Source organism: Sus scrofa, chromosome 5 (assembly GCF_000003025.6).
Source record: "Sus scrofa isolate TJ Tabasco breed Duroc chromosome 5, Sscrofa11.1, whole genome shotgun sequence".
Classification (NCBI taxonomy): Eukaryota; Metazoa; Chordata; class Mammalia; order Artiodactyla; family Suidae; genus Sus; species Sus scrofa.
Window position 1 is genome coordinate 103348833 of NC_010447.5, and position 26764 is coordinate 103375596.

Below are 26764 nucleotides of genomic sequence, written 5' to 3' on the forward strand. Positions count from 1 at the left end.
TGACAAAATAATCTCAAAAGCTAGCATTCACTGGATGGAAAAGCATTTTCCAGACCAGACTGCAAAAGCTTCCTTTTACCTACCAAAGGAAAACCCTTGAAAACCCGGCATAGATTTGTACTATTGAATACAATGCAGACGATGCAGGAGATATTTCCAGAGAGACTACCTGTGACGGTGAGAATTTTTAAAAGTTCACATAGCCTAAAGGAAGCAAGAAGATTCAAAGGGAGTGAGTCTAAGAGAAGACAGCATCAGGATCCAAGATGGAAATACTCTCACACTTGACGACTAGATAAGAAAAGTCCTCAGACAGGTTGAAGATCAGGGTGAAAGCAAAGAGGGCATGTGTCCCTTTTCCCACTGGGTAGGTGGGAGGGCTAAAAAGCAGGGCGCCCCTGCCAATATTAATAGCCAGAGTAGAGGGCAAGTGGCAACAGGACAGGCTTAGCCAGATCGGGCTTGAGACAGACGCCCGATCAGAGCTGAATCTTGGGTTCCTGTGTGCCCAGCGAGGATGAGCCAAAGTGCTGACGGGATGAGCTCCCCAGAGGTGGCATTAGGTCAAGACCTGTGGAGAGTTTAGGCAACGGTTACCAGCAGGAGGTGTCCACACAGCACGGCAAGCCCTCGTCTGCGCAAAGTGGCACCGCGTGCCCAATGAGCCAGCTGTGTGGGGCCATCACAGCACAGAACTGCGAGGATTCAGACGGTTGCAAGCAAACCAGAGAGCATTTCCCACGCCACCTGCTATTAACTTAAGGACAATTTCCCTAGACATATTGTGTTCCTCTCTCAGATGATGTCATTTGACAGATGAGAAAAGATGTCACTTTATAAGAGGAGAGAAACCTCAGAGAGAAGGGAAAGCAGCACTGACAAGAAGTCTGACCTTCACATGACTAAATATTTACTTTAATGAGGCCTTCCTAAACAAACAAACAAGTAAACGAAGTAAAAAGGAGTCTAGGTAAGCTTCTCCCATCCTCACCAATCTCCTTTTCTTCCTCCCTCAGTAGGAATGGAGAATAGACATGCTATAGAAAATACAAAATTATATTTTTTATACATCAGAGAAATAGTGTGTCTTAAAGCCCTTTAAGTCAAACATATAAATTACAACGCACTTGGCTGAATTTACCACACGGCAATGGACTTGCTTACAGGAATATCTGGATCATCCATCACCCCAGACAAGGAAAGCTGTATTAACATCTCTAAACCTATCCTGGTGACAGAGCACGGACCGAGTCAGAGCAGAGGGACCTTACCCACTAAGTCCCAACTGACACGAGAATCAGACAACACCAAGATGGCGTCAGGTGTGGGCGCAGGGCGGGAACGTCTTCCGTCCTTACTGATCCTCCCTTCCAAAGCCACGGCTTGTTTCTAGGAAACAAGGAGCTTTGGACTTAATGTTCAAGTCAGTCTTCTCTCTCCAGGTTTCCTCAGCGACCCGGGTAAGAGTTAGCAACAAATGGGACACTCAGGTCAAGACTCCTCTTTTCACTCGTTAAGAGATAGGCTTTAAGACAGTCCATCTCCACTGGCTGGATCTTAATTTTACCAACGTACAAAAAGAGATACAAGTATTAGAAAACCCTCTGCTATCCTTCCCACTATTAAAATGACACATTTGAGGAGACATGAAAATCAGAGATATATCAAATCACCACTGAATTGGGAGAGAGTCACTCCAGATGGACTAGGACACTCTACTAAAGCCAAAATTACAAAGGTTTTGACCTTCAGTCACCAAAATAGCAGAAATACACCAAAATAGTAGAGCCCATATTTACATCCAAGCAATCACGAAGAGGGTCCAGATAGCTCTTTTTGGAAAAAAGTCACAAAACAAATCATGAGTGAAAAAACCAAAATTACAAAAATCATTATTAGTTTTTTAAATTCGATAAGTGTGTTTAAATTCTTAAGCATGCAAGGGATCTCTGGGGATAGAAATATGAATTAATCAGGCCTGCTCTTAAAGTCAGAGTTTAAAGAGAAAATTCATTTCAATCCGATTAGGGAGAACTTTGAATGAATGCCAAGACTCCCAGCTGTGCTAGGGAAGATTAATTTGTCAAGAGTGTCTAGGAAGGACTAGTATCACTTTTATAGTCATAAAAATCAAAGACAACACTGCTGTTACACAGTCATTCCTGAGAGATTCAAACCTTATGATCTACAAGCCTCAGAGACCTGGCGAACACAGCACAATCTCTTGTTTGGAATGTATATCAAATTGAATGGAATCACGCTGAGAAGACCGGTGGCTTCAGTCTTTATTAAGGAAATTTATCTCTCTTTACCTGGGTTCTGCCCTCTGAAATGAAGAACAGCAATGAAATTTAAATCATCTAGGGTCCCAGAACGTATGGCAAAAGGAGCAAACACTTTGTTCGACAGATAAAAAGGTAGGTACCTCTTTATCCTTGTGTCACGGCCAGGATAAACTGTTCCAAGGGTTTAGTAAATGATGCAGTGTATGAACACGGGTGAGCGCTCCGTATTTATTTTCTGCAGTGGGGGACCACGTTCCTGTGTGTCTCCAACCTGGCTCTTTCCAACAGAGAAAGGTTTTGATTTGCTTGGACTGAAACACTTGGAGTGCAATGGAAGGAGGGTGGGACTGTCTCATGGATTTTCCCAGGAAGCATAGTCTTGGGCAAACCTGCAAAATCACCCCACAGAATGGATCTGCTCTTCAGTCAGTGGCCTTGCCTTGCAGCGCGTAGCAAGGCTTGACTCAGAGCAGTCTTGTTGTTTTAACAGGGCTGTTTCTATTTATAAAGTTACGCAATCCAGTTGGTTCCTCCTTCCTCTCTGTCTGAGACACGGTTTACAGAAAGAAACCACAGCTATTACACAACGGCACTGCCAGGAAATTCGAGTGTTGTTTTCGGGTAGAGACGAAAAGACCTGCACCTTGACGCGTCTCACTCATCCTAAATCACATCGGTTCTTGAGGGCACTTTCTCCTGGCGCGAGAACGTGCTCTGAAGGTTTACTGCGTCCGTCAGAAGGCCGATGTTTGCGATTACGGCTATTCTATTCATGTGCGGTTTTGCAGAGGTCCTGTGAATGCAAGCCCATTGCTCAACAGGAAGCACCCACTGCCAAGTCCTTTGCAGAGCAGGGACACAGCCACAGGAGGACTCAGTGGTAAGACATCGAATGGAAGTTTTTACACAACCGCCCGTGAAGAGAAACAAAGCCCAGGTACACACTGGGACCTGTTCTAACTCTTCTCTCAACCTAAGGGCAGCCGTACCCACTGGATATGCTCACACAAGTCAACACGGCCACAGGGTCGCGTCCACGGGAGCGCTCCCCGCAAGGTGAAAGGAGCTTCAGATGCACCAGAATGAACACAGGAAAATGATGACAAAGATAGTACTGCAACTCCTTAAGATAGTCAATTTAATTTTTTAAAAAATGTTTTCTTTTCTTTTTCCATGTGGCATATGGAAGTTCCAGGGCTAGGGGTTGAATCAGAGTGACAGCTGCTGGTCTGCGCTGCAGCCGCAGCCATGCACAATCCGAGCTGCATCTGGACCTATGTTGCATCCTTAGCCCACTGAGGAAGGCCAGGGATCGAACCTGTGTCCACACGGACACTATGCTGGGTTCTTAACCTACCGAGCCACAACAGGAACGCCTTAATTAAACTTTTAATGACTTTTTGATCAAGGCTGCGGGAGAGGATCACTGTATCAGTGTTTGTAATACCCTTACTCTGTGCAGCATCTTTCTCATATTTTATGCAGAGTGAGTTGCAGATAATGTCAGCACCTGGGCCACTTTCTGCCCAAAAAGGACTCCTTTCCTGCCAAATCCTCTGCAGCATCATCTTCTGGTTGGATTTTATCTTCTCCTTCTTTTAATTCTCTTGGCTTGCTTCACACACACCATCCATAAGGGCTAAACAAAATGTCTTTAGGGCCTGAGGGAATTAATTTTCTGCCTGGGATAATGAGACAGTGTGATGCAATTTCTCCCTGACTTTAACATGTTTTGTTATCTTGAAGGCAATCTGCCCTGTCCAATAAAAACAGAAGGAAAATGGGTGACCTTAAAAAACATTTTTCTGAAACCTAAGATTCACACGCACACAAATGCCTCTGATGATTTTGGGTGTAGACAGATGCTCGCTCCCCCTTTGCAGCTTCCAAACATCTTGTCAGCGGTCTATTGTTGAAGTGTGGCCTTTCTCCCAGACCACATCCTGCCTCTCTCAGGGAGAAGCTTGCTGCTGAAGTAAAATCAAAGTCCTGTCTGGGTGGAGGGTCTCTGAAGGTGCAGAGAAAACACATCGACCTCAAGACATCTCCAGATGCAACTCAGAGCCTGCACAGGACTGTGCTGGAAACACCTCAGGAACTCAGGCAACTCTGTAGGTCTGTTTCATCGAAGCTCTAAGCCTTTCACTCCAAAGGCAGCAACGGGACAGTCATTACCGCCAGCACGAGTTACAGCGGCTCAGAGGAGGATACGCGAAACCCCCTCCAAAAAACCATTCAAAACTAAAACCTCAACAAAAACGACTTCTTATTTGTGTGTATATACATATGTATGACTGAGTCACTTTCCTGTACAGCAGAAATTGGTACAATACTGTAAACCAACTGTCCTTTAATAAAAACTAAAAACTAAGCTTTTAAAAAACGTTACTTCTTATTTGAATGACTGTCATTCAATAAAGGACAGGTTCTGTTAAAGCTCACTAAAGAACTGAAAGAGTGACAAGGGCGCCTTAATTACATAAGGTGATATTTTTATTTTTTTAAATTTATTTATTTTTATTTTTTTTTTTTTTTTGTCTTTTTTGCCTTTTCTAGGGCCACTCCTGCGGCATATGGAGGTTCCCAGTACAGGGGTTGAATCGGAGCTGTAGCCGCCGGCCTACACCACAGCTACAGCAACACGGGATCCGAGCCACGTCTGCGACCTACACCACAGCTCACAGCAACGCCAGATCCTTAACCCACGGAGCAAGGCCAGGGATGGAACCTGCAACCTCATGGTTCCTAGTCGGATTCGTTAACCACTGCGCCACAACGGGAACTCCAAGGTGATATGTTTAAATTGATAAGTATAAAATGGATTTTCAATGACTACAAAATTAAAATGAATAATTAGACAAAAATGAAATAAAATTAAAAAGGAACACAAGAAAATCTGATCAGGAGTTCCCATGGTGGTGCAGCGGAAATGAATCCGAGTAGGAACCATTGAGGTTTCAGGTTTGATCCTCAGCCTCGCTCAGTGGGTTAAGGCTCCAGCATTGCCGTGAGCAGTGGTGTAGGTCACAGATGCGGCTCGGATCCTGCGTTGCTGTGGCTGTGGTGTCGGCCAGCAGCTACAGCTCTGATTAGACCCCTGGCCTGGGAATCTCCATATGCCACTGGTGGGGCCCTATAAAAGACAAAGGCAAAAAAAAAAAAAAAATCTGATCCAGAATTAGGGTGACCTAGCATCCCAGTGTGCCTTGGACTAAGAGATTCCCCAAACAAAACCTTTCAGTGCTAAAATCAGGACAGTTCTGGGAAAACCACTGCAGGTGGACACCTTCTGTGGACCTAACTATTATTTTTTTAATCATACTCATTCCTCACAGAAGGTGGGAATAAGGGGAGAAAACAATAAGTAAAACTTGGAATAAAACTGTTATCAAGGAGTTCCCATTGCGGCTTAGTGAGTTAAGAACCCTATACAGTATCTGTGGGGATGGGGGTTCGATCCCTGGCCTCACTCAGTGGGTTAAGGATCTGGCATTACCGTAGCTGTGGTGTAGGCTGGCAGCTGCAGTTCTGACTCAACCCCTAGCCTGGGAACTTCCATATGCCATGGGTGTGGCTGTAAAAAGAAAAGAAAATATTTTCAAGAAAATTGTTATTTTAATTAAACACTAATGTCTCTGTAATCCCCTAGGGAATATTTCTTGTATACCCGAAAGCAAACAAAGATGTGAACCTCCTAGGCAAATACTAGCTCATGCTTTGGGCACTGACTAAAAATCACCTGCTTAACCTTTACTTATCACCAAATGTGGAGATGACTTTAGCAACTGCACAAAACATCACAACGCAAGTTCCCGTACCAGCTTTGTCCTATTCTAGTATTCTTTAACTCTAATGGTCCTATTTAAAATTTTATTATTATAATTATTATTTTGTCTTTTTAGGGCCACACCCACAGCATGCGGAAATTCCCAAGCTAGGGGTTGAATCAGAGCTACAGCTGCTGGCCTACACCAACCACAGCCACAGCAATGTGGGATCTGAGCCCCACCTGTGACCTACACCACAGCTCACAGCAACGCCAGATGCTTAACCCACTGAGCAAGGCCAGGGGTTGGGCCTGTGTCCTCATGGTTACGAGTCAGATTCATTTTTGCTGCGCCACGGTGGGAACTCCTCCTACAGTCCTATTTTATTTGTGTGTGTATTAAAATCTTATATGTTGTATATTTAAAAAACTACTAAATCCTTGTTTTTCAAACAAGACAGGATTTTAATCAGTGATATGAAACTGAGGACAATTTCTTCCCCTGAAGGGAACGGGCAATATCTGGAGACATTTCTGACTGATACAAGTGGAGAGAATAAACCTGTTTGAAATCAAACAACATACCCCAAGCATATGCTGTGGTACGTTATGTGTAAGTTATGATTGCAAATCTGAATTATATTTATCTCTGATATTTCTAGGTAATGTCAAACAGGAATTCAATGTTGCCAAAAGATTAGATACATATTCCTAGAAAGAGTCCCAGTTGTTGCTAGTGTATTTCCCACAAAGCCTATCATATTAAAATGAGCTTTCACACACCACACACACACACACACACACACACACACACTCTTCTATGTACATGGTAAGTATACAATACACAGCTGATGATGGGCTGATCAATAAAGATAAGAAAAGTCATCCAGGATACATGATGTAGACAAAGAAGTTGAGATCGAGGGGCTGCCATTTTTTGAAATAGCAACTTTGTTTTCGAAGACAATGGATCCAGCCTGAATCAGGGGAAAAGAGCAGAGGAACGTATTGTCAGAGATGATAAACCTTGTGTTCAGCGGAAGAAGGCAACACACAAGTGTGGATATCGAAAAGGCAGCCAGAGGAAGGAAGAAACAGCTATAAAAAGCAGATGGTTTGAAGAGAAAGGAAATGGAAAACAGAATCCAAAAAAATATATGGGTCATAACAATAACATAAAAGATTCTGGCAGAAATGTGACAAACTGCAAGAGAGAGAGAGAGAGTCACAGAGAGATTAAAAATAGAAGCATTTGGGGGCAATAAAGATAAATATCTACTACCTGCATATTTTTTTGAGTCTAAAAGTGAGCAGTTTAAATTGATCCATGCTAAAGCTCAATAAACACTCTCCAGGAGAAGCACAAACCTGAGTGGCTAGTCCTAGATGCACGACTAAATATAAAGACCAATTAAGTCATTTAGAAATTTACACTGCACTTGAAAAGAGGTTTTATGCACTGTTCTTCTTCCTTGCTCACCAGGGTCTGAGAGGATTGTAAAATGAGTTGCTTCTTTCAATACCAACGGTAGCTTTCTCAATGATCCATTCATAATCCTCATTAGGTCCCCTCTGGAAAGTATCTGCAAGGTACAGAGAGAAGCTACACCGCTCCTCCGGGCCAAGAGAGCAGATCTCTCGCACACAACTATGCAGCCACCCACTGCCCATCCAGAAGCCAGCAAATGCCTCCTTCCCACTGGGATGCCTGACTCCAGCCCTACTCTTTATAAATTTCACGTCTAGAATTCAGATCTGACACTGCCTTGGCCTTTCTGGCTCCCAACATGATGAAGCGTTTCCAGATCTAGCAAGAAAAATATGCTACAAGCTGAGGAGTAATATAAGTAGAAACAAGGGCACAGGACCAAGAGAGAGTTGCTTTCGGGGTGTGAATCTGGATCAGCAAGTTGGAATGGCAGAGACTGAAGGTGGTCAGCAAAGTCACAAAGTGAGGAAGCCCGAGGAGTCCCAATCCCACAACGAGCTTTTTACGGGTATGTTTCTACAGATAGCTCTGGCCTATTTTTTGAAAGCAGATTTAACCATAAGGTATTTGATTTCTGTGCATTTAGTAACTTGAATATAATTATGTTCCCCCACTCATTCAATGCTCTGCTCTTACAATTGTAAGACATGCCCTTACAATTCAAGGCAACTTGTTCACAATCTAGAAGACATTTCTGGGCACCCTAGACTATTTTTCATATGGCCAATTTTTGCTTAATCTTGAAGATCTAAAGAGGCAGTCATGGGCTAACTAAATTCTGGCTAATAGTTCACCAAACCATTTCTAGGCACACAGCTAGACTCTATTTCCTAGCCTTTCTAACAAGTAGGTATCATCACATGACTGAATTCTGACCAACAGGACAGAGTAAGTGAGACACGGAATTTCTAAATCTCTTACCCGGTCCTTCACTTTCTCTTTCGCTGATGGTTAGCTAAAGGTGGGATGATGGAACCACAAGCTAAAAAAGAAAAAAAATCTGGTTTCCTGAGTTACCATAAGCCTGGGTCAGCAAACTTCCTCTAAAGGACCAGACGGTAAATATTTCAGTCTTTGTGGGCCATACAGTCTCTGTTGTAATTATTCCACTCTGCTATTATAGCACAAAAGCAGCCACAGACAACACAGAAACGAATGTCCAAAACCTTACTTACTAAAATTGGGTGCCATCCCAGATTTGACCTATGGACCATGCTTTCTCAACCTCTGATGATATGGAAGAGCCAAAAGAGTGAAAAATAAACTCCCACTGTGCTAAGCCATTGAGACCTAGAGTTTTCTGGTAGAGAAGTTAGCTTTACCTTAACTAACACATTGTCCTGTTGACAAAATTTACTCTAACACATTTTGTGATGGGAATTGTGAACTTGCCCACCCCAGGTTTTCAGTTTTACAAAAGAGTCCTTTGCGACATCAAAATACATTCCAAAAAAGAAAAAAAAAAAAAAAAAAAAGGAGAGGGGGCGACAGAGATGGCTTATTGTTTTCGTTTGTTTGGTTTTTTCTTTGACGGAGACTGAATCATTTATTTTATTAAAAAATTAGGTGAATTTTTGCCACGGCCATCTTATCCAGTGACTATCTCCAGGCAGAATTGCAACATTTTTAAACAAATCACTCTATTTACTGAGAATGGTGGAGAAATCCTGCCATGTGTCCAATTAATGATCTCTCCCACAGATATTGAGTTTCTCCATTGGCTCCAGTGACTAGGAATCCAAGGAAAAGCATTTTTTAAAAGCAAAAAATGGAGCAACAGTGGGGACTGGGGGAAGATGAAGAGTTCAAAGTGAAATCTGTCAAAGATAAATTCAGCATTCCTGTAAGAATCCACAGTTTTTCTTCTTTCCCATTATGTAACTCAGGATCCACAAAAAGCAATAAGAATAACACTGATTTTGATTGTGGTTTAAAAATTGTTGTGAGAGGGAGACAGAGAGGGAGGTTGAAGAGTAAGGACTTAAAAGAGTTAAATAGACGTAGGTTGGAATTCCCGCACTGTCCAAGCCCAGACCTAAGTTTCTACATATATTTAATTGTAATAATAATAAAGTGGTTATAGCATCTAGCATGTGGTAGGTACCCAAAACATGTTAGGAATTATCGCTAGTTTTGATTGCCAGTTGCTGCCAAATTACAAAATTATCATTTCTTAAAAAACTCCAAGTTTTTGTGTGAAGAAAAAGGTATCATGCAAGACGTAGAATTTTGTGTTCTGTTGATAATTAATAAGTTAATCCAAACAGCTGTAGCTTATTTCACTAAACGTGCCCTTTTTCCATAGCTTTTGAGCAAGGTATCTTAGATAAAAGTTTGTTCCAGCACATTTTCCTAATCCTTTGCACTTTTGAACTCTCCTTTAACTGGAACTTTCCATATTCCATTTATCCTCAGCTTTTAAAACGTGGACTTGATCATGTCTCTTTGACATCCTCCCACATTCTCTTCAGGGTAAGTCCAACCTCCTTACTGGGCATTTAAAGCCATCTTCCCAATTGCCTTATTTCAACTTCCTCTCTCTTAACTACGTCCTAGAATTGGTACAAAAGTTGTAGTTTTCTAAATAAAGCCAAGTATTTCATCCTTTGGGAAATGCTATTCTATGTAAGATGCCCTTTCTTCCATATTTATTTGGTTAAACAAATGCATTCTTCAAAACATGGCTGAAATGTTAACTTTGCTCATATATGGAAAGTTAATCACTGTCACATTTGTTCTACTATCAATTCTTAATATTACTAATTTTTGCATTCAATTACTCAATACTTGTATAGTATAATATAATAGGTAATAAATTGACCACCAACTCTATATGAGGCACTCTGCTGCCATATAGTTTACATACGACATCTCATTTATTCTTTGTAACAATTTTACGTGGTTCATTTTTATCATTGCCCTCATTTTACAGATGAGGAAGCTGAGACATAAGTGTTAATTGACTTGCCAAGGTCGTTTGTTAAGTAAATATTGGGGCATTCTAAAATGAGAATTGCAGTCAGCAGATGTCAAGTGCTGCAAACAGGATGAAAACAAGAGGTCAATGTTAGCCAAGAAGAGGTATCTTTTTAAAGCCATTGGTAACCTCTAAAGAAACGGAAGTCAGAAACCAGGAAAAGTAAAGCAAATTTAAGGCTCAATGTTAGCCAAGAAGAGGTATCTTTTTAAAGTCATTGATAACCTCTAAAAAAACAGAAGTCAGAAACCACAAAGAGTAAAGCAAATTTAAGGCTTGAAATAGTGGCAAGAGACACAAACCACTTTTCATTTATTTCTTTATTTTTAGGGCCACCCCTGTGGCATATGGAAGTTTCTAGGCAAGGGATGGAATTGGAGCTGCAGCTGCCAGCCTGTGCCACAAGCACAACAATGCCAAATCCAAGCCACATCTGTGACCTATGCCATGGCTTGTATCAATGCCAGATCTTTAACCCACTGACCAAGGCCAGGGATCGAACCCACATCCTCATGGAGACTATTTGGGTTCTTAACCCACTGAGCCACAGTAGGAACTCCCACAAACCACTCTTCAAAGAAATGTATCTGCAAAATTACAAAGACATTCTGAGGGATCATCTGAAGCTGGTTGAAAATATTAATAATAATAATTACCATTATTTTTCACATTATTAAAAATAGTAAAGATCCGAGAATTTTTAGAAGCTGATTCTAATGTAATGCTTTTCAACTGCGTTTGATTTTGCCTTCCCCAGAGATACACCTCACAACGTCTGGAGACACCTTTGGTTGTCGTAATTGAAGAAGGCTCCTGGCGTGGAGCAGAAAATGGCAGGGACGGTGCTCACTGTCGCACAAGAGCAACGTCATGGAATTATCAGGTCCCAATGTGACAAGTTCGGAAAATCTTGGTCAGAAGAATCCATTGCAGAGAAGGAGAATGAAAAAATAAGAGAAATATGGAAGATAGAGCAAAATCAGGAAGAAGAAGGAAGAGAGAAGATTAAAAAAAAATCATCCTTAAAAAAATTACCCTTAGAAAATCTTTATCAAGAACTCTTTGCTCATTTGCCTTTCATTTTTTTATAGACACACAGACTAAAGCTCAAAGAGTTTAAATGACCTTATCCTTTCAAAGCCTAGCAGATACCTAATTCAAATCTTTGAGCTCCTAATTTGATGTTCTTTTAATTATACCATATTATATTTTAAGTGCAAGACTGCCATAAAACAATTATTTTGTGAAAAATTTAATGATGTACCTATTGATTTTATGTTTCCACAAACAACATACTTGGAGTTCCTGTTGTGGCTCAGTGGTAATGAACCTGACTAGTATCCATGAGGACACAGGTTTGATCCTTGGCCCCAGTCAGTGGGTTAAGGATCTGGCATTGCCATGAGCTGTGGTATAGGTTGCAGTTGCTGCTCAGATCCCTCATTGTGGCTGTGGGGTAGGCCGGCAGCCGCAGCTCCAATTCCACCTCTAGTCTGGGAACTTACATATGCTGTGGGTATGGCCGTAAAAAGAAAAATCAAAACAAATCAAAAAGGAAGACATTAAATACACTGTTTTTATTTTATTATTGTATTGTATTTATTTTATTGTCTTTTTAGGGCTGTACCTGGGGCATATGGAAGTTCCCAGGTCAAATGGGAGTCACAGCCACCAGCCTCCTCCACTGCCACAGCAACACCAGATCTGTCTGAGCCACATCTGTGAGCTACACCACAACCTGCGGCAACTCCGGAACCTCAACCCACCGTGTTCTCATGGATACGGTTGGGTTCTTAACCTGCTGAACCAAAATGGGAGTTCCTTCATGCCTTCCTTTTTATTGCAGGAAAGAAAAATGTCCGTATATTGGAAAGGAATTAACTAAGAAGTATGTATTTGGCAAAATTGGCATCAAATACACTCCCAATATTGGCGCTTGCAAAAGAACAGTGTAAAAGTTGTATGATCTTTTCAATAACATTTAATCACACATAATTTACTCCAGAATTTCTGGTAATTTCATAGTTTAATGAATTACACATATTCTTCAAAGACTTTGTAAAACACAAACTAAAATTGTAGACAATAGTATTAGATTGCCACATTTCTGCAAATTGGTACTTAAGGAAAATAAATGTATGACACTGAAAACCGGAGTCTTCGCCTAGCAGAGAAAAAGGTGAAACTCAAGGATCCTTATCCCATTCTTCACATCGTTGCTGCCACAAAGGCAAAATCAACGACAGAAGAGCAGTAACAGTTTCACTATGAAACTGGGAACATGAACGACAACTAGAAAAAGAAATCATCGTATTTCTTCAGTTACAAATAACTGAATGTGCAAGGGCAGCAGAAACAGGCAGAGCAGCGGAATCCTCTAGAGACTGAGGGCTGACCTGTGCCGCTGTGGGCCTGGCCAGCTCGGGAAGTGCTGCCACGTGAGCAAGCCAATCGAGTGGGGTGCCGGGGTGCCCACAGACCTCGGCAATTAGGCGCCTTCCCGGGAAGGAAACAGCTGGTGGCCAGAGCCACTGACATCCTGCAGCACTTCTCTTTATTTCTGGTTTTCCAACACTTTGGTAGAGGCCATGTGTCATCTTAATTGTCTTCTCCTGGTCACTGTAGGCACTTGGGCACACCGATTCATTCGCAACTCACTAGCAATGCTAACTCCTTAACACAAACCTTACTAACATATCAAGGAGTCAAGTCAACCAATAGTGCTTCTTCGCTCCCCTTGGCACCAGAAGAAGACTTCACTGCTGCAGTGTTGTTGATTGCAAAAGGGCAGTGTTTTCTGGAACCATACAGCCTGCGTTTGAGTTCATACTCACCCACACTGAGATACTGGCAAATTTAACCTCAGTCTCACTTTCTTCCTCTGTAAAACGGGGATGGTAACAGTGCGTGAATAGTAAGGCTATTGTGAGGACGGAATGGAATGCTCCAGGAAGTGCCTGGGCCAGGAAACGGGGTACTGCAAGCCTCTATAAACGTTAGTTAATGCCAGTCTCCTTCTGGTACGATTTCTCCTAAATGTCAGTGACAGTGTAATTTTGTCTCGTTGTTACGTCAGAGCCTTCCTCACCGTCTTCCTAATGAAGTCTGCCTATAGCTATAATCTGCCCCCAAACTACTTGTTTTTCATTAATGGTCTGCTCAAACTGTAATGGCTTTCTCACTGGTTTTCCTCCATAAACCCTGTCCTCTAAGGAATGCTGTTGTTTCCGCTCTCTATCTCAGGCCTATCTGTCCACTAAATTCCAACCACCTGAGGAAGTATTTTCTGAATGTTCCCACCCAATGGGATTTCTTTCAAATCTAAAATCCTACAAAATAACTGCCCACATTAGCAATATTATCCATAAAATACATTTTCTTGTCCATATCGTAATTTATGTTTAAAAAATATTACATGCACTGCTTCGAGTACCTTCTGTTTTCAAAGCATTAGTGTCGACACATATTAACAAAACAGTAAGAGATAATCTCTATTTCGATTGTCCTTACAACTAGCAGGGTAAGAAGATAAAACAAACATCTCTTCTACCACAAATATAAATGTCACTACTCTTCCAAGAATTTTTTTTCTATCTCCCCACCTGGATGTAAACATTCCTTCCTTTTAACCTCCGCAGCTGTTTATTCTTTTCCTTGACTTTTGAAATAAGTCTAAAGAGTAGGTGAAATTTGGAGGAAAGAGTATAAATAGAAAAAAATACTGCAAGTGTATCAGAAAGAAAGAGTGTAATGCAAATGACAAAAAGAGGCTTTAGAGACAGATCTAGATTCAAATTCTGGATTTTGGTGCTAGCAGTTAACTGATTTTACGAGTGTCATTCACTCTCCTTCGGTTTATTTCTCTGTAAATGTGGATAAGATACCTCATCTGAAACATTGTGAGACTAAAATGGGAAATGTCCTATAAAGTAGAAGAGAAGTGCTCAAAAAATTGTTTTCTATAATAACGTAAAAAAGAATCTTGAGTCTGTACAGGTAATCTAAGGAGGAAGGGGTGAGTTAGCCCAAGGCTGAAAGAAGGTGGAAATGAAAACAGGGGTAAAAGTTAGGTTTAAAGGAAGTTGGGGATAAAAAGTGAAGGTCCCTTTTTAGCGACTGGTACAGCTGAGGAATTTCCATGAACAGTGATGTCTGATGCTCAGTTTATGCTATTTGCTTAACAGTGAGGATGTAAACACTCTTTTCTAACCTTGATCTTTAAGTAAAGTTTCTAAACCAAACTGACTCTCTTTCTCACGTGGGTGAATGTCCAGGAAGAATGGAGAAAACAATCCATACGGGAGGAGACGCCAGAAAAATCTAAGGAAAGTAAGAAATCAGAGTAAGAGAGAAATTGTAAATCCTTGAGATATCATGGTAGAATTTGAAAATTTATGTGACATGGAATCTGTAATTAAAGTTACTCATTTGTTATGACCGTAGTAAGATATGTCCTCATACCTGTCAGAATAGCTATCATAAAAAAGAACACAAGTAACAATCTTGGGGAGAATGTGGAGAAAAGGGAACCCTCGTACACTGTTGGTAGGAATGTAAATTGGTGCAGTCACTGTGGAAAATAGTATTAAGGTTTCTCAAAACAGTGAAAATAGAACTACCCTATGACTCAGCAATTCCCCTCTTGGGTTAATATCTGAAAAAAAAAAATTTACACAGCCCCAGTGTTCATGGCAGCATGATTTAAATACTCAGGATACAGAAGCAACCTAAGTGTCCATCAACAGACGAATGGATAAAGCAGATGCAGAATACACACACACACACACACACACACACACACACAGTTAATGTACATATACAAATAATGGAATATTACACAGCCACAAACAAGAACAGAAATGCAGCAACATGGATGACTTGGAGAGCATTATGTTAAATGAAACAAATCAGACAAAGACAAATACTGTATGATATCACTTAAAGTGGAACCTAAAAAATACAACAAACTAGTGAATTTAACAAAAAAGAAGCAGACTCATAGATATGGAGAACAAATTAGTGGTTACCTTTGGGGAGAGGGAAGGGGGAGAGGCAGTAAAGAAGCACAAATTATTAGGTATAAAGAAAAAGCTACAAGAATAGGTTGTATAACATAGGGAATATAGCCAATATTTTATAATAACTGTAAATGGAATATAACCTTTAAAAATTGTGAATCACTATACTGTACACCTAGGACTTCTGTAATATTTACATCAATTATATTTCAATAAAAAAAGAACAGTGAGATTAAGCAGTCTGAAAAAGGTGGGACATCCAATAATGAGACATAGCACATGTAGATGGAGTTAGGATAGAAAACGGGGTGACAATGCCTGGGGACGATTGTAAGACAGAAGAAGGAACTAAGGTTTTCTTTAATCAGGATGGTGAATGTGTTGGGTGGATGTAATGGAGAGCTACAGGAAGAGAGACCAATTTGGAATTATTACAGAGTTGACAGAAAACAAGGGTCAAAGCATGGGGATGCACGTAGGGGATCCATCGAAATCTCCAGTTTCTAGCCAAGTACAGAATGTGCGACAGCGAGGCGCACCGCTAGAAATTACACCAGGAATTCAAGGATAGATGCTCAGAATGACGACACATGCACACTCATCAAAAACAAGGCCAGGAGAAGGGCGTCCTGCATTGGAGACACATTTCCAACCTTCTCCTATGTGGGTTTGCTCTCTCTAACCAGATCGTGAGGCTGTTTGGTGCAAGGACTAGCAGAATACTCCACATAAACGCTTCTTAATGACAGTCGTCTATTGTGGCTACTATTCATGGAGGCTTTTGCTTAGAAATAGAACCCATAATTTTCAGTTTGGGCACATGGTTGCCTAGAATAAACTCTACATGTTCCAGTCTCCACTGCAACTACATAAGGCCTTGGAATTACAAAATAAATGGGCCAAACGGACGGAAGAACCCTTCACAAAATAGGATGTGTCCTTTTAATTGACTGGAACTCAATTATCTACTCAAGTGTGAGAGACAGATGCCAAAACGATGATGCTGGACAAAGAAGAGCGAGCCTGGTTCCCTGACAACTTCATGAAGTCACCCTACTTTTATGCTGATGTTTTACTATTTGCAGCCAAATATAATTATCTCTAACACAACTCCCTTGATCTTTTTTGCTACTGATTTCAGTTCTGTTTTTTCAAAGGTTTATACAATCTTTAAATATTCTTTTTGACATTTAGAGATACTCTGAAATGCTGACCAGGCATTCTTTATACATTTGTTTGAAAAAGTTTTTAATCTGATAAGTGGCATGGTAAAAACATCCCTATAAATACAGCATGGCTTACCACAGAGTCTTGTTGGCATATCAAATGCATGAGTGATAGGTTCTCTAACCAAAGAGATCAACCAAAACTCTATTACAAACAGTACTTACAGTGGTCAAGTCTTAGGCCAAGGCCATTTATCAAAGCGGAAGTTTGACTAAACCTGCAGAGATGATAGCCATGGTCAAGAGGAAAAACGGTTTCTCTTACATCTAATCTGTGGGTATACAGAGTATTAGAATGGCAAGGCATTTGCTTTTAATTATTTGCAAATGTTAAAGTTTTAGTGTTTTGTTGATAATTTACACTTTCCTACTTTTTCATTGAATTGCTTATGTTGGACTGAGCACTCTAAGCCTAAAATTAATTATTTTTAACTGCTTTTCCTTGGGTAGATAATGCTTTCTTAAAACACAAAGGAGTAATTTTACCCCTAGAAGCACTTTAAAAATCATTCCTTTCAAACCTTATGTTTTATAGATTGAATGACCCAAAGAAACTAATGAACTTAACTAAATCTTTCTCAGTATAATTGTCTGCTCATTCATTCATGTATTAATCCATTCAATTACTATTAACTATTATGCATAAAGCATTGAGGAGAGGGAGCTGGAGCACAGAGAAAGGCCCTGGGTTCTACATCGTTTCAATTTAGTGTGCATAGAAATAAATTGTCCAGATAAGGAAAATACAATATAGATTAAGGTTTCGCAAGCATTACTACAGATGAAGAATCCCAGGAGAGGGACGAGGGGAAAAGGGTAACTGGCCAAGACTTTAAGGCTGCATATGGGTTGCCCCTAAGAGGAAACGAAAAGGTGGAGACCAGATGGAACGGACATTTCAGACAAAAAGGGTGACTTTCTTTTTAACTCACTGATTTCTAGAGGAAGGCTTTTTCTTAAATTAAAATTTAAATTACACTTGGGTAGTAGAGTAAAAGAAAACCATTCCCTAAGAAGCCAGAGGTGAGAAGGGGGACTTGTAAAGCTTGACATCATAATTAAGGCTGCATTAAAAAGCGAAGTTTCTCCAGGTACGAATGGTCCTCTGAAGTTCACCAACCGGAGACCCCTCCTCCCCAGCACCTGGAGAAAACTCGAGTGGAGCACAACTTACACCCGAGAGCTGTGAGCTACTGCTCACAAATGCCCTCAGCTAAGTGACTGAAAACCAGGTCAGTAGTAAGTGAAACAGCAGGGTTTCAGTGTACGAGTGAGAACACAGACAAATGGGCAGTATCAGGGAAAATCATATTTCATTTTCCTTCATGGTGCGAAGAGTTAAGCAGTCCAGGATTCACACAGTCGACAAGAAAGTGTTTAGATGCAAAGGACATTTAGAGTAAAGTGACGGCATCTCTATGAGTTTTTACAAACAAATCTTCTTTCACATTATAACATATTGAAAAATAGTTCCCCCTTTCCTCCTAATTGTGATTGCTTGTGGTTATCAGGAAGAGAGATACCCGGGATTTCACCAGGCCCTTCACCCACGAGCAGTAACGAACATGTATGCATATTCAGAGAACTTTGTGCACAACGTGTGCAACAAGCGTAATTATAAATACAGCTCAAGACAGGCCAAATATTTAGCTTTCCAGCTCTGCAAACTACTTACTTTCTTATACGGGCACTCCTCTACTGCTTTCCATTACACAACACACTTTAGAGTCCACCAAAAAGGAAATTTGCATTCTCGCTTCATAGGTCTGTAGATAACCTTCAGACACTAACCTTGCTGTCTTCTGTCTCCTCAGCTTTTCCTTGGACGGGTTTCGTCTCTTCACATTCGCAGGTTGAATGTAATGTGAGCTTGCAAGAAAGCACTGAGCTCTCAGATTCAGTCAGTTCCAAAGGGCTTGAAGAATAGTGCTGTGACCCAGGAGTGCCAAGACTGGGTATCGGAAGAGCAGTATGAACAGGCTTTGACCCAACAGCTGGCTGCCTCAGTTTTGAGGCAACCCCAAGTACAGGCATGGCTTCTATAAAGTATCTTCTTGCTGCCAAAGAAAATGCTTCTAACCTCAGTCTGGTAGACTCCAACTTCAGTATTTCCAGAACAAATACTTTACACAGAACTAGCAGTCATCATGATTTAAAAACCAAAACAAAAAAAACTAATAACATTACTTTCAGGAAGAGGCAAAACTCCCCTTCATCTTTAGTTAAGGGTCTTTCTCTCCTGCGAACATGAACTCTCCTATTCTCATTCTCTCATATATTCATTCTCTCTCTCTGTTCAGAGAGTCAGCGCCCATGTAATCTTAAATACTCCTTTGGGGAGAAAACTTTTCTTAAGGGTAACTGCTACAAAGCTCCTTCTCTAGCATTAAAGAGCTGCTAGTTTTACTTCTTCTCACTACAGCAGTCTGAGTCTGAGCACTGAGAATGAAAAAGAACAAAAGGAAAGCCCTTCAGTTCAACTGTCAAAGCAGCTAAAAGACCACAAGAGTGGAAGGGGAAGGACAGGCGTTCTTCCTGACTTCAGAAATAACCGGCTTACACTCTCTTTTTAAAGAAAATTGTATTTCCCTCAGCTTTGGGAAAAAAAAAAAAAAAGGACACGATTAATGGCCAACACAAACAGCTGTTGGAAGAACTTTTAGCCCGGAAACAATCTCAGCAATGAAGCCGTTTGTCTGATTTCCAGCTATTTTTCACTACTGACAGCCATGAACCACGGTGCTCATTCTGTCTTATCCCATGAAATCAGGTTTAGTTCATGCAATGGCAGCTAAAGCTGCTAAATCATTCAGCACAATCTGCCTGCCTGGGTTATGAAAATATAGTAAATACAGAGAGCAGGTCACTAGCTATATCGTAATCATTTTTAAATTTAATAATGGTGATAATAAAAACATTTAAAGCTAATACAGATGGGAAATACACTACACAGCAGTTACTGGGCAAGCACTTCACGCATCAGCACGTTGAACCAATGGGATAACTCAAGAAGAGGCACACTTATTTTCTCCACTTCAGAAAGAGGTTAACTCAGGTTCATTTGAATAATTTGACCAAAATCAGGCAGTTAGAAAGTGGAAGAGCCTGTACCATTTAACGAGTAACTTTAATAGCCACTTAGAAACACATTTAAAATTGTTAACACTATTACTCATGCTCATTAAATCCAACTTAAAATCCTAGACTTCTAGGAGTTCCCATCGTGGCGCAGCAGAAATGAATCCGAATAGGATCCATGAGGTTGCGGGTGCGATCCCTGGCCTCGCTCAGTGGGTTAAGGATCCGGCATTGCCGTGAGCTGTGGTGTAGGTCTCAGACGGGGCTCGGATCTGGCCTTGCTGTGGCTGTGGTGTAGACCGGCAGCAACAGTTCCAACCCCTAGCCTGGGAACCTCCATATGCTGTGGGTGCGGCCCTAAAGAGAAAAAAGACCAAAAAAAAAAAATTCCTAAACTTCTAAAAAGTGTTCAGTGATATAGTCAACGACTGTGAACGATAATCCTTCTAGTCATAAAATGATTTTATGATAATTTCCATTTGTGGTAAAAGCATGTTAGGATCTATAACAAAAGCAAGGGGTAAGTTCTTTTTGTTTGTTTGTTTGTTTGTTTGTTTTTTAGGTCCACATCTGTGGCATACGGAAGGTCCCAGGCTAGGGGTCAAATCAGATCTGCAGCTGCCAGCCTAGGCCACAGCCACAGCAACGCCAGATCCAAACCACATCTGTGACCTACACTGTAGCTGGCAGCAAAGCCAGATCCTTAACCCGATGAGCGAGGCCAGGGATCGAACAGGCGTCCTCATGGATGCTAGTCGGGTTCTTAACCCACTAAGCCACAAGGCCGACGACAAGAGATACGTTTTTAAGAAAGCATCTGACACAGCATTATTGTCTAGAAAGTAGTCGCAGTTAGATAATGGGTACCCAGAAAAATCCCCCTTTCATTTAGCAAATATAATTATGAGACAATGTTGAGATGTCAATAGAAAATTTCTGCCTAACAAGAGGAATTTATTTGATTTTATATCCTGTGTGTTGAAGGAATCTGTAAGACATTGACAGATTCCCTCCTCTTTTTTAAAATTTAGTTTGCTATATTTATATATCAACTCTCTTAAGAACTGGTACTATTACAAGTAATTAGTAATACTATACCATCCCCATAAAATTAGCAAACATTTGGTACTCTTTCAGATACAGTGGAAATTATGAAAATTATAATCACTATTATAGAAGATATCTCTGTAGGAAGGATTTTCTTTGTTTACTATTTCCAGCTCTAAAATTATTATGTTCTTTTATGTAACAAGCGGTAAATTACAAAAGAAGGAGCCAGCAGCTAAAGTAAGATTTGTTCTTTTGATATAAGTATAGAAAATCTTAAAACACAACTTAGGAATCTTGCAGACTTTCTTTTTTTTTCTTTTTTGGGCTCCGCCCACAGCATATGGAAGTTCCCGGGCCAGAGATGGACTCTGAGCCACAGCTGCAACCTACACCACAGCTGCGACCTACACCACAGCTGCAGCAACCGTGGATCCTTAACCCACTGTACCACAGTGGGAACTCCAAGACTCAAAACAAGTAACCCAAGTGGGCTTTGCATAACGAGATAATAAGGAACAAATACACGAGTGGTGCCGAAGAAATGAAATGATCACTCTTAAGAAGTTTGTTACTTCACCATCTATGAACCATTTAACACACTATCCCTTCCTCAGGCTATAAGATATTCCAAAGCAGGAGATGTTTAAGTTCCTAAAATGGGATTTAAATTCTATGAGAAGGCGTTTGCATCCTGTAAGCCACACAACGCAAACGAAATGGCATACTTAAAGTAATAAGCCTTTCGGGGAAACAGCGTTCTTGGATGACCATTCAAAACACATGTAACTGTGGGAACAGACCACTAGCAAAAATAAGACTGGTACTTTGGAGGATAATTTGGACCACCCAAGCAAGCAGTTCATCTCAGAGTTAAAAACGAAGCAAACAAACAAGAAAATTGAATAGAAGTGCTGGCCGTACTTTAATTCGAATTGGCGGGAAAAAAATCAGGTTGGAAGGCAAACTCTGAGCCAAAAGGTCTGTCACAGAAATGGGCACAGGGGCCAGTGCCAAATGCAGACGTTGAAGAGTCACACAAGACAAGCGGCAAGCTCTTGGGTAAGGAATCGCTAGATGCAGGGATTTATTCTTTAGATTTTCGTAAAACTGAGCCCAAAGTATGAAAGTATTAAAGCTAAGGCTTTCTTTTCCTACTCAAGGCTATAATTCTGCTTTGACTATTCTGTGTCCCTTGGCCCAGAATGTATCCTGTAGAAAGCTACCTAACTTTCACACGAAATCGACACAACTCAACGTGCCCATCTCAAATAAGTTAACGGGTGTTTCAGAAACATAGACGGGGGGGAACATGGACACAACCATGTTGAAAACAATGTTCGCATTCAGTAAGGCGTCTTTTCACTCTAAAATGTCTGCTGTTTTTAGACAATGTCATTTCACTAGGGCTGAAATGTAGAGTTGAAAATAGTTGTTCCTGTCGATAGTCTATGAAATAACATCTACCCCCAAGAACAGTAAGAACAAGTTAACTTATTGCAGAAGATTTACTGTGTGCCAGGAGCTGTCATCATTTTCATCCTAAAAGAACACTGCCTTTGAGTAGGAGACAAAGGCGCTGAGCAGTAATTAAAGTCACAGGAAACGGGGTTTCTCAAACGAGGTTCAACAAACCACCACCTGGGTGCTTTCTAAAGACACAGATTCCTGAATTCATCACAAATCTACCAAATCAGAATCATGAGGGAGAGAGAGAAGGTTGAGAACTGAATTTAAATAGAGGGATGGATTTTCCTATACATTAAAGTTTAAAATCTGTATTTTACTTGACTTATAGCTTGACGGTTCAGGGAATGAGCTCTAAAAAGCTCAATGGCTTACGGTCAAACCTTTGTTTCCTCACTAGCTGTGTGAATCTGGCAGCTGATGCGACTCAGTCTCATCTTCTGTAAAATGGGAAAAAATATACTTCTTTCACAAGGTAGCTATGAGAATTAAAGGAGATAAATGGATAAAGCCATAGGAACAGTTTTCACCATATAGTAAGTGCTCAATAAAAGTTAACCACTAATATTATAAGAAATAGCCTTGAGAATTACTGTGGTAAGATTAAGAAGCATAGTTGCAAATGTGGCCAGATCATAAGGGTTAACAGAACTGAACTAGAGAAAATCCTGAAAATAAAAATGAGCTAATAGTCATTTTTTTCCCCATCAAATCTAACAGGAAAAGCAGCACTGACTCCTAAAACACACTGCCTCCTAAAGCCATGCTTAAGTTGAAGGTATTAAAAGAATTCTAACCAGATTTTAGTATCAGTGCTTTTAAAAATAAATAATAAACTTCATGAAATGACAATTTGCTAACTGCTATTTATAAGAAAGAGAGAGAAAAATAACCAACAGTCAACCCTAAAAACATTCTTGCAAAAAGACAAAATATGATTGGTTAGCCCGATCTCACGTTTGCTAAGATGAAGATAGAGTCATATTCTTATATTGAACATTTGGATTAAAGTAAAAATGACGCATAACACAGTTCAGCAACTCGAGGGAAACAATTCCGCTATTAGAAATAACAACCAGCACGCGGACCCCGTCCTCATCCCAGCACCTTCGCTCGCCGCTCTGCAGTTAACATCCACGCCCACCTTAGGAACCGACCAAGTGCTTTCTCACGTAAGTTTTGCCTTTTTTAGCACACATTTAAATGAAATCATGCAGCATTTTTTCTGATTTGTGTTCAGGTAGCATAATACTTTTGAAATGTATCTATGTTATGTGTATGAATAGTTCTTTCTCTTGTAGAGCTGGATATATTCCATTGCATGGATGAGGCACAGTTTGCTTATGCAATCATCAAACATCTGGGCTGCTTCCAGTGTGAGGACGTTATGATAAAGCGCTATAAATGTGAGTACATCTTTTGCGTTGATATTATTTTCTCATGGATTAATAACTAGGAGGGATTGCTGAGTCCTCTGGTTAGTATATACTCAACTGTACAGGAAACTGGCAAACGTTTCCGAAACGCAGCAGTCGCAATGCAGGAGAGGTCCCGGGGCTCCAGGTGCGTCCCCGCTGGTCACTGTCCGCGGCCATTTTACGGAGAGGCAGTGCTGTGTCACTGCAGTTTTCCTGGGAGCTTTCCAATGCTTTGCTGATGTGAGCATCTTCTCCCAGGTTTATGTGGCTTGTCACCCACAGACCATCTTAGGTGAACTGCCGCTTCAAGATATTGCCCATGGTTTTGTTGATTACTGACTTTTAATAGCACTTCACATATTTTGGATATAGGTCCTTTCTTAGAAATGTTTTTGAAACCACTGTCTCCTAGTGTGTGAACGGTGTTTTGTTGGAAGACAATTCTCTTTATAGTTCTCACACTTTTTCAGTCTTGTGAGCAGCACCCCTAACCAACTGTGCTTTTAGGCTAAACTAGCTTTTCTAGATTTTTAGTAGCCAAAAGCCTTCAAAGATAGAAGTGGTGTTCCCTCTGAGGCAAAGAGTAGATTGCTTACTGTATATTTTAATAGAGACCATGCTTCTCTCCAGGAAAAAAGGTGATTCGGGTTTGCTTGTAACTAGTGAGAAAATACTTACGTACCCCAGGCTCAGCGTTTCTCTTCTGTTAGCCAATCCACCGCACCTGCAGACCACCTGGTCCTTATCACCTGTGCTGTAGAAACTGAGGGCGCAGAAACCTGCCCGAGAAAATATGATCTTCTGGCTACTGCTCTTTCTCTAGTTAGTACACTGTCTCTGGTCTCTAATGTCTCTGCCAGCACCCATGAATATATGCCAAGTTATTTTGTAAGCTGGCTGACAGTAAAATCTCAGACCTGGCACAGTTCTTGATGCCCCACAATTTTCCTAACAAAGCCTTTTAAACATCATCAGTTATTTTTTATGTTTAAAGCTTTATCATGTCTGTTAATATTTGTTGTATGTATCTGGGTGCTCCTCTATTTGGGGCATATATGTTGACGATAGTAACATCCTCTTCTTGGATGGATCCCTTAATCAGTAAGTAGTGTCCTTCTTTGTCTTTCTTTATGTCTTTTGTTTTAAAGTCTATTTTGTCTGATATGAGCGTTGCGACTCCTGCTTCTCTGTCATGTTTATTGGCGTGAAATATTTTCCCCACCCTTTCACTTTCAATCTATATGTATCTTTTGTCCTAAGGTGAGTTTCTTGTAGGCAGCATATTGAAGGTTTTTGCCTTTTTATCCACTCAGCCAGTCTGTGTCTTTTGATTGGGGCATTCAGTCCATTGACATTTAAGGTGATAATTGATAGATGATTATTTATTGCCATTTGAACCTCGTGTTCCAGTTGATTCTATGGTTCTCCATTCTTCCTTTTTTTTTTTTTTTTGGTTGGATGGTCTCCTGTTATTATCTAATATCCAGCACAAATGAACATCTCCTCAGAAAAGAAAATCATGGACTTGGAGAAGAGACTTGTGGCTGCCTGATGGGGAGGGGGGAGGGATCGGGAGCTTGGCTTATCAGACACAACTCAGAATAGATTTACAAGGAGATCCTGCTGAATAGCATTGAGAACTTTGTCTAGATACTCATGTTGCAACAGAAGAAAGGCTGGGGGAAAAATGTAATTGTAATGTATACATGTAAGGATAACCTGGCACCCTTGCTGTACAGTGGGAAAATTAAAAAAAAAAAAAAAGCTTTATCATGGCTTCCTACATATTTAGGATTATTAACTCTTGCTGATGAGTTGACTCCTCTAATACACATAATGAAAATGCTCTTTCTCTCTCTCTCTCTCTCTCTCTCTCTCGTTTTTTTTTTTTTTTTGGCCATGCCCATAGCATGTGGAAGCTCCTTGGCCAGAGATCAAACTTCTGCCACAGCAGGACCCAGGCCACTGCAGTGAGAATTCTGCATCCTTAACCCACTGCATCACAAGGGAACTTTGAAAATGCTTTATGTTTATTAATACTTCTTATTCTAACATCTACGGTGGCAATGATTTGTTATTTCCTTCGATTACTGTTTGGTACAATTTTTCTATCCTTTGTCTTCACGGTTAAAGTGGACTTCTGGTAGGTGATACATATTCAGTCTTGTTCTTTTACTTTCTCTGACAATCTGTGCCTCTTATCTCTGCTACTGATTTAATTACGTATAGTTCTGTCTCCACATTTTCTAATGTTTGCTCTATGGTTAACCGTATGAACCTCTAACTCACTACATACGTCTGCAAGTAAGAGTAAGTGAGAGGCTAAATATAATACAGAGGTCACGACATTTATTTTCCTGTTCCCCTCACATTTTTGTGCTATTATTATTATCTCTTCTAATACATTAGAATGGCACATTGCTATTTTGTTCTAAAATGTCATTTATCTTTTTAAGAAAAACGAAAATGAATAAAAATGCATTTGATATTTATCCACAAAATTTCTATTTCTGGTGGTCTTCATTCCTTTATTAAGATGCAGAATTCCATCTGGTATCGTCTTCCTTCACCCTGAAAAACCTCCTGAAACATTTACTTTATGTAAGACTTACTGGTAATAATTGTCTCACCTTTTGTTTGGTAGGAGAAAGTTTACTTCACCTCAGATTTTAATAGAAACTTTCTGAGCACAGAATTCTAAGTTACCAAATTATCTTTCTTCAGTACTTTAAAGATGCCACTCTATTGTTTTTCATTTGCACAGTTTCTAAGAAGTCTGTTGTAATTTTGATCTTGGCTCCTCTTTACATACTGTGGCTATTTTATCCAGTTTTTGTTAGCAATTTTACTTTAGTTATATTTCTTCTCCTTTTTTTTCCCCCTATCTGTTGTTCTTCTTTATAGTTTTGTCAAGTTTGGAGAATACTGAACAGATATTAAAACAGTTGCTGCCTCCTCCTTCCTCTGGGGCTCCAGTTACACATGTGTCAGAC

General features: G+C 40.4%; 1 protein-coding gene across 13 annotated transcripts in view; it reads right to left on the minus strand.

The window, feature by feature from the left end:
- Window positions 1–26764, minus strand: part of NAV3 (neuron navigator 3) — an 849425-nt gene that overhangs the window by 335035 nt on the left and 487626 nt on the right. For 5 of the 13 annotated variants that reach the window (XM_021093088.1, XM_021093087.1, XM_021093086.1 and 2 more), the window contains exon 1: window positions 18553–20041. The exons of 2 other annotated variants lie outside the window; for them this stretch is intronic. Coding sequence is in view for 7 of the 11 variants with exons in the window: in XM_021093087.1 (XP_020948746.1) it covers window positions 18553–18795 (243 nt within the window). In the remaining 4 variants the exon portion in view is untranslated. Of the gene's footprint in view, window positions 1–2425; window positions 4891–18436; window positions 20043–26764 lie in introns of those variants that run through there. 6 more of the 13 variants (XM_021093079.1, XM_021093077.1, XM_021093075.1 and 3 more) reach the window with 3 other exon arrangements.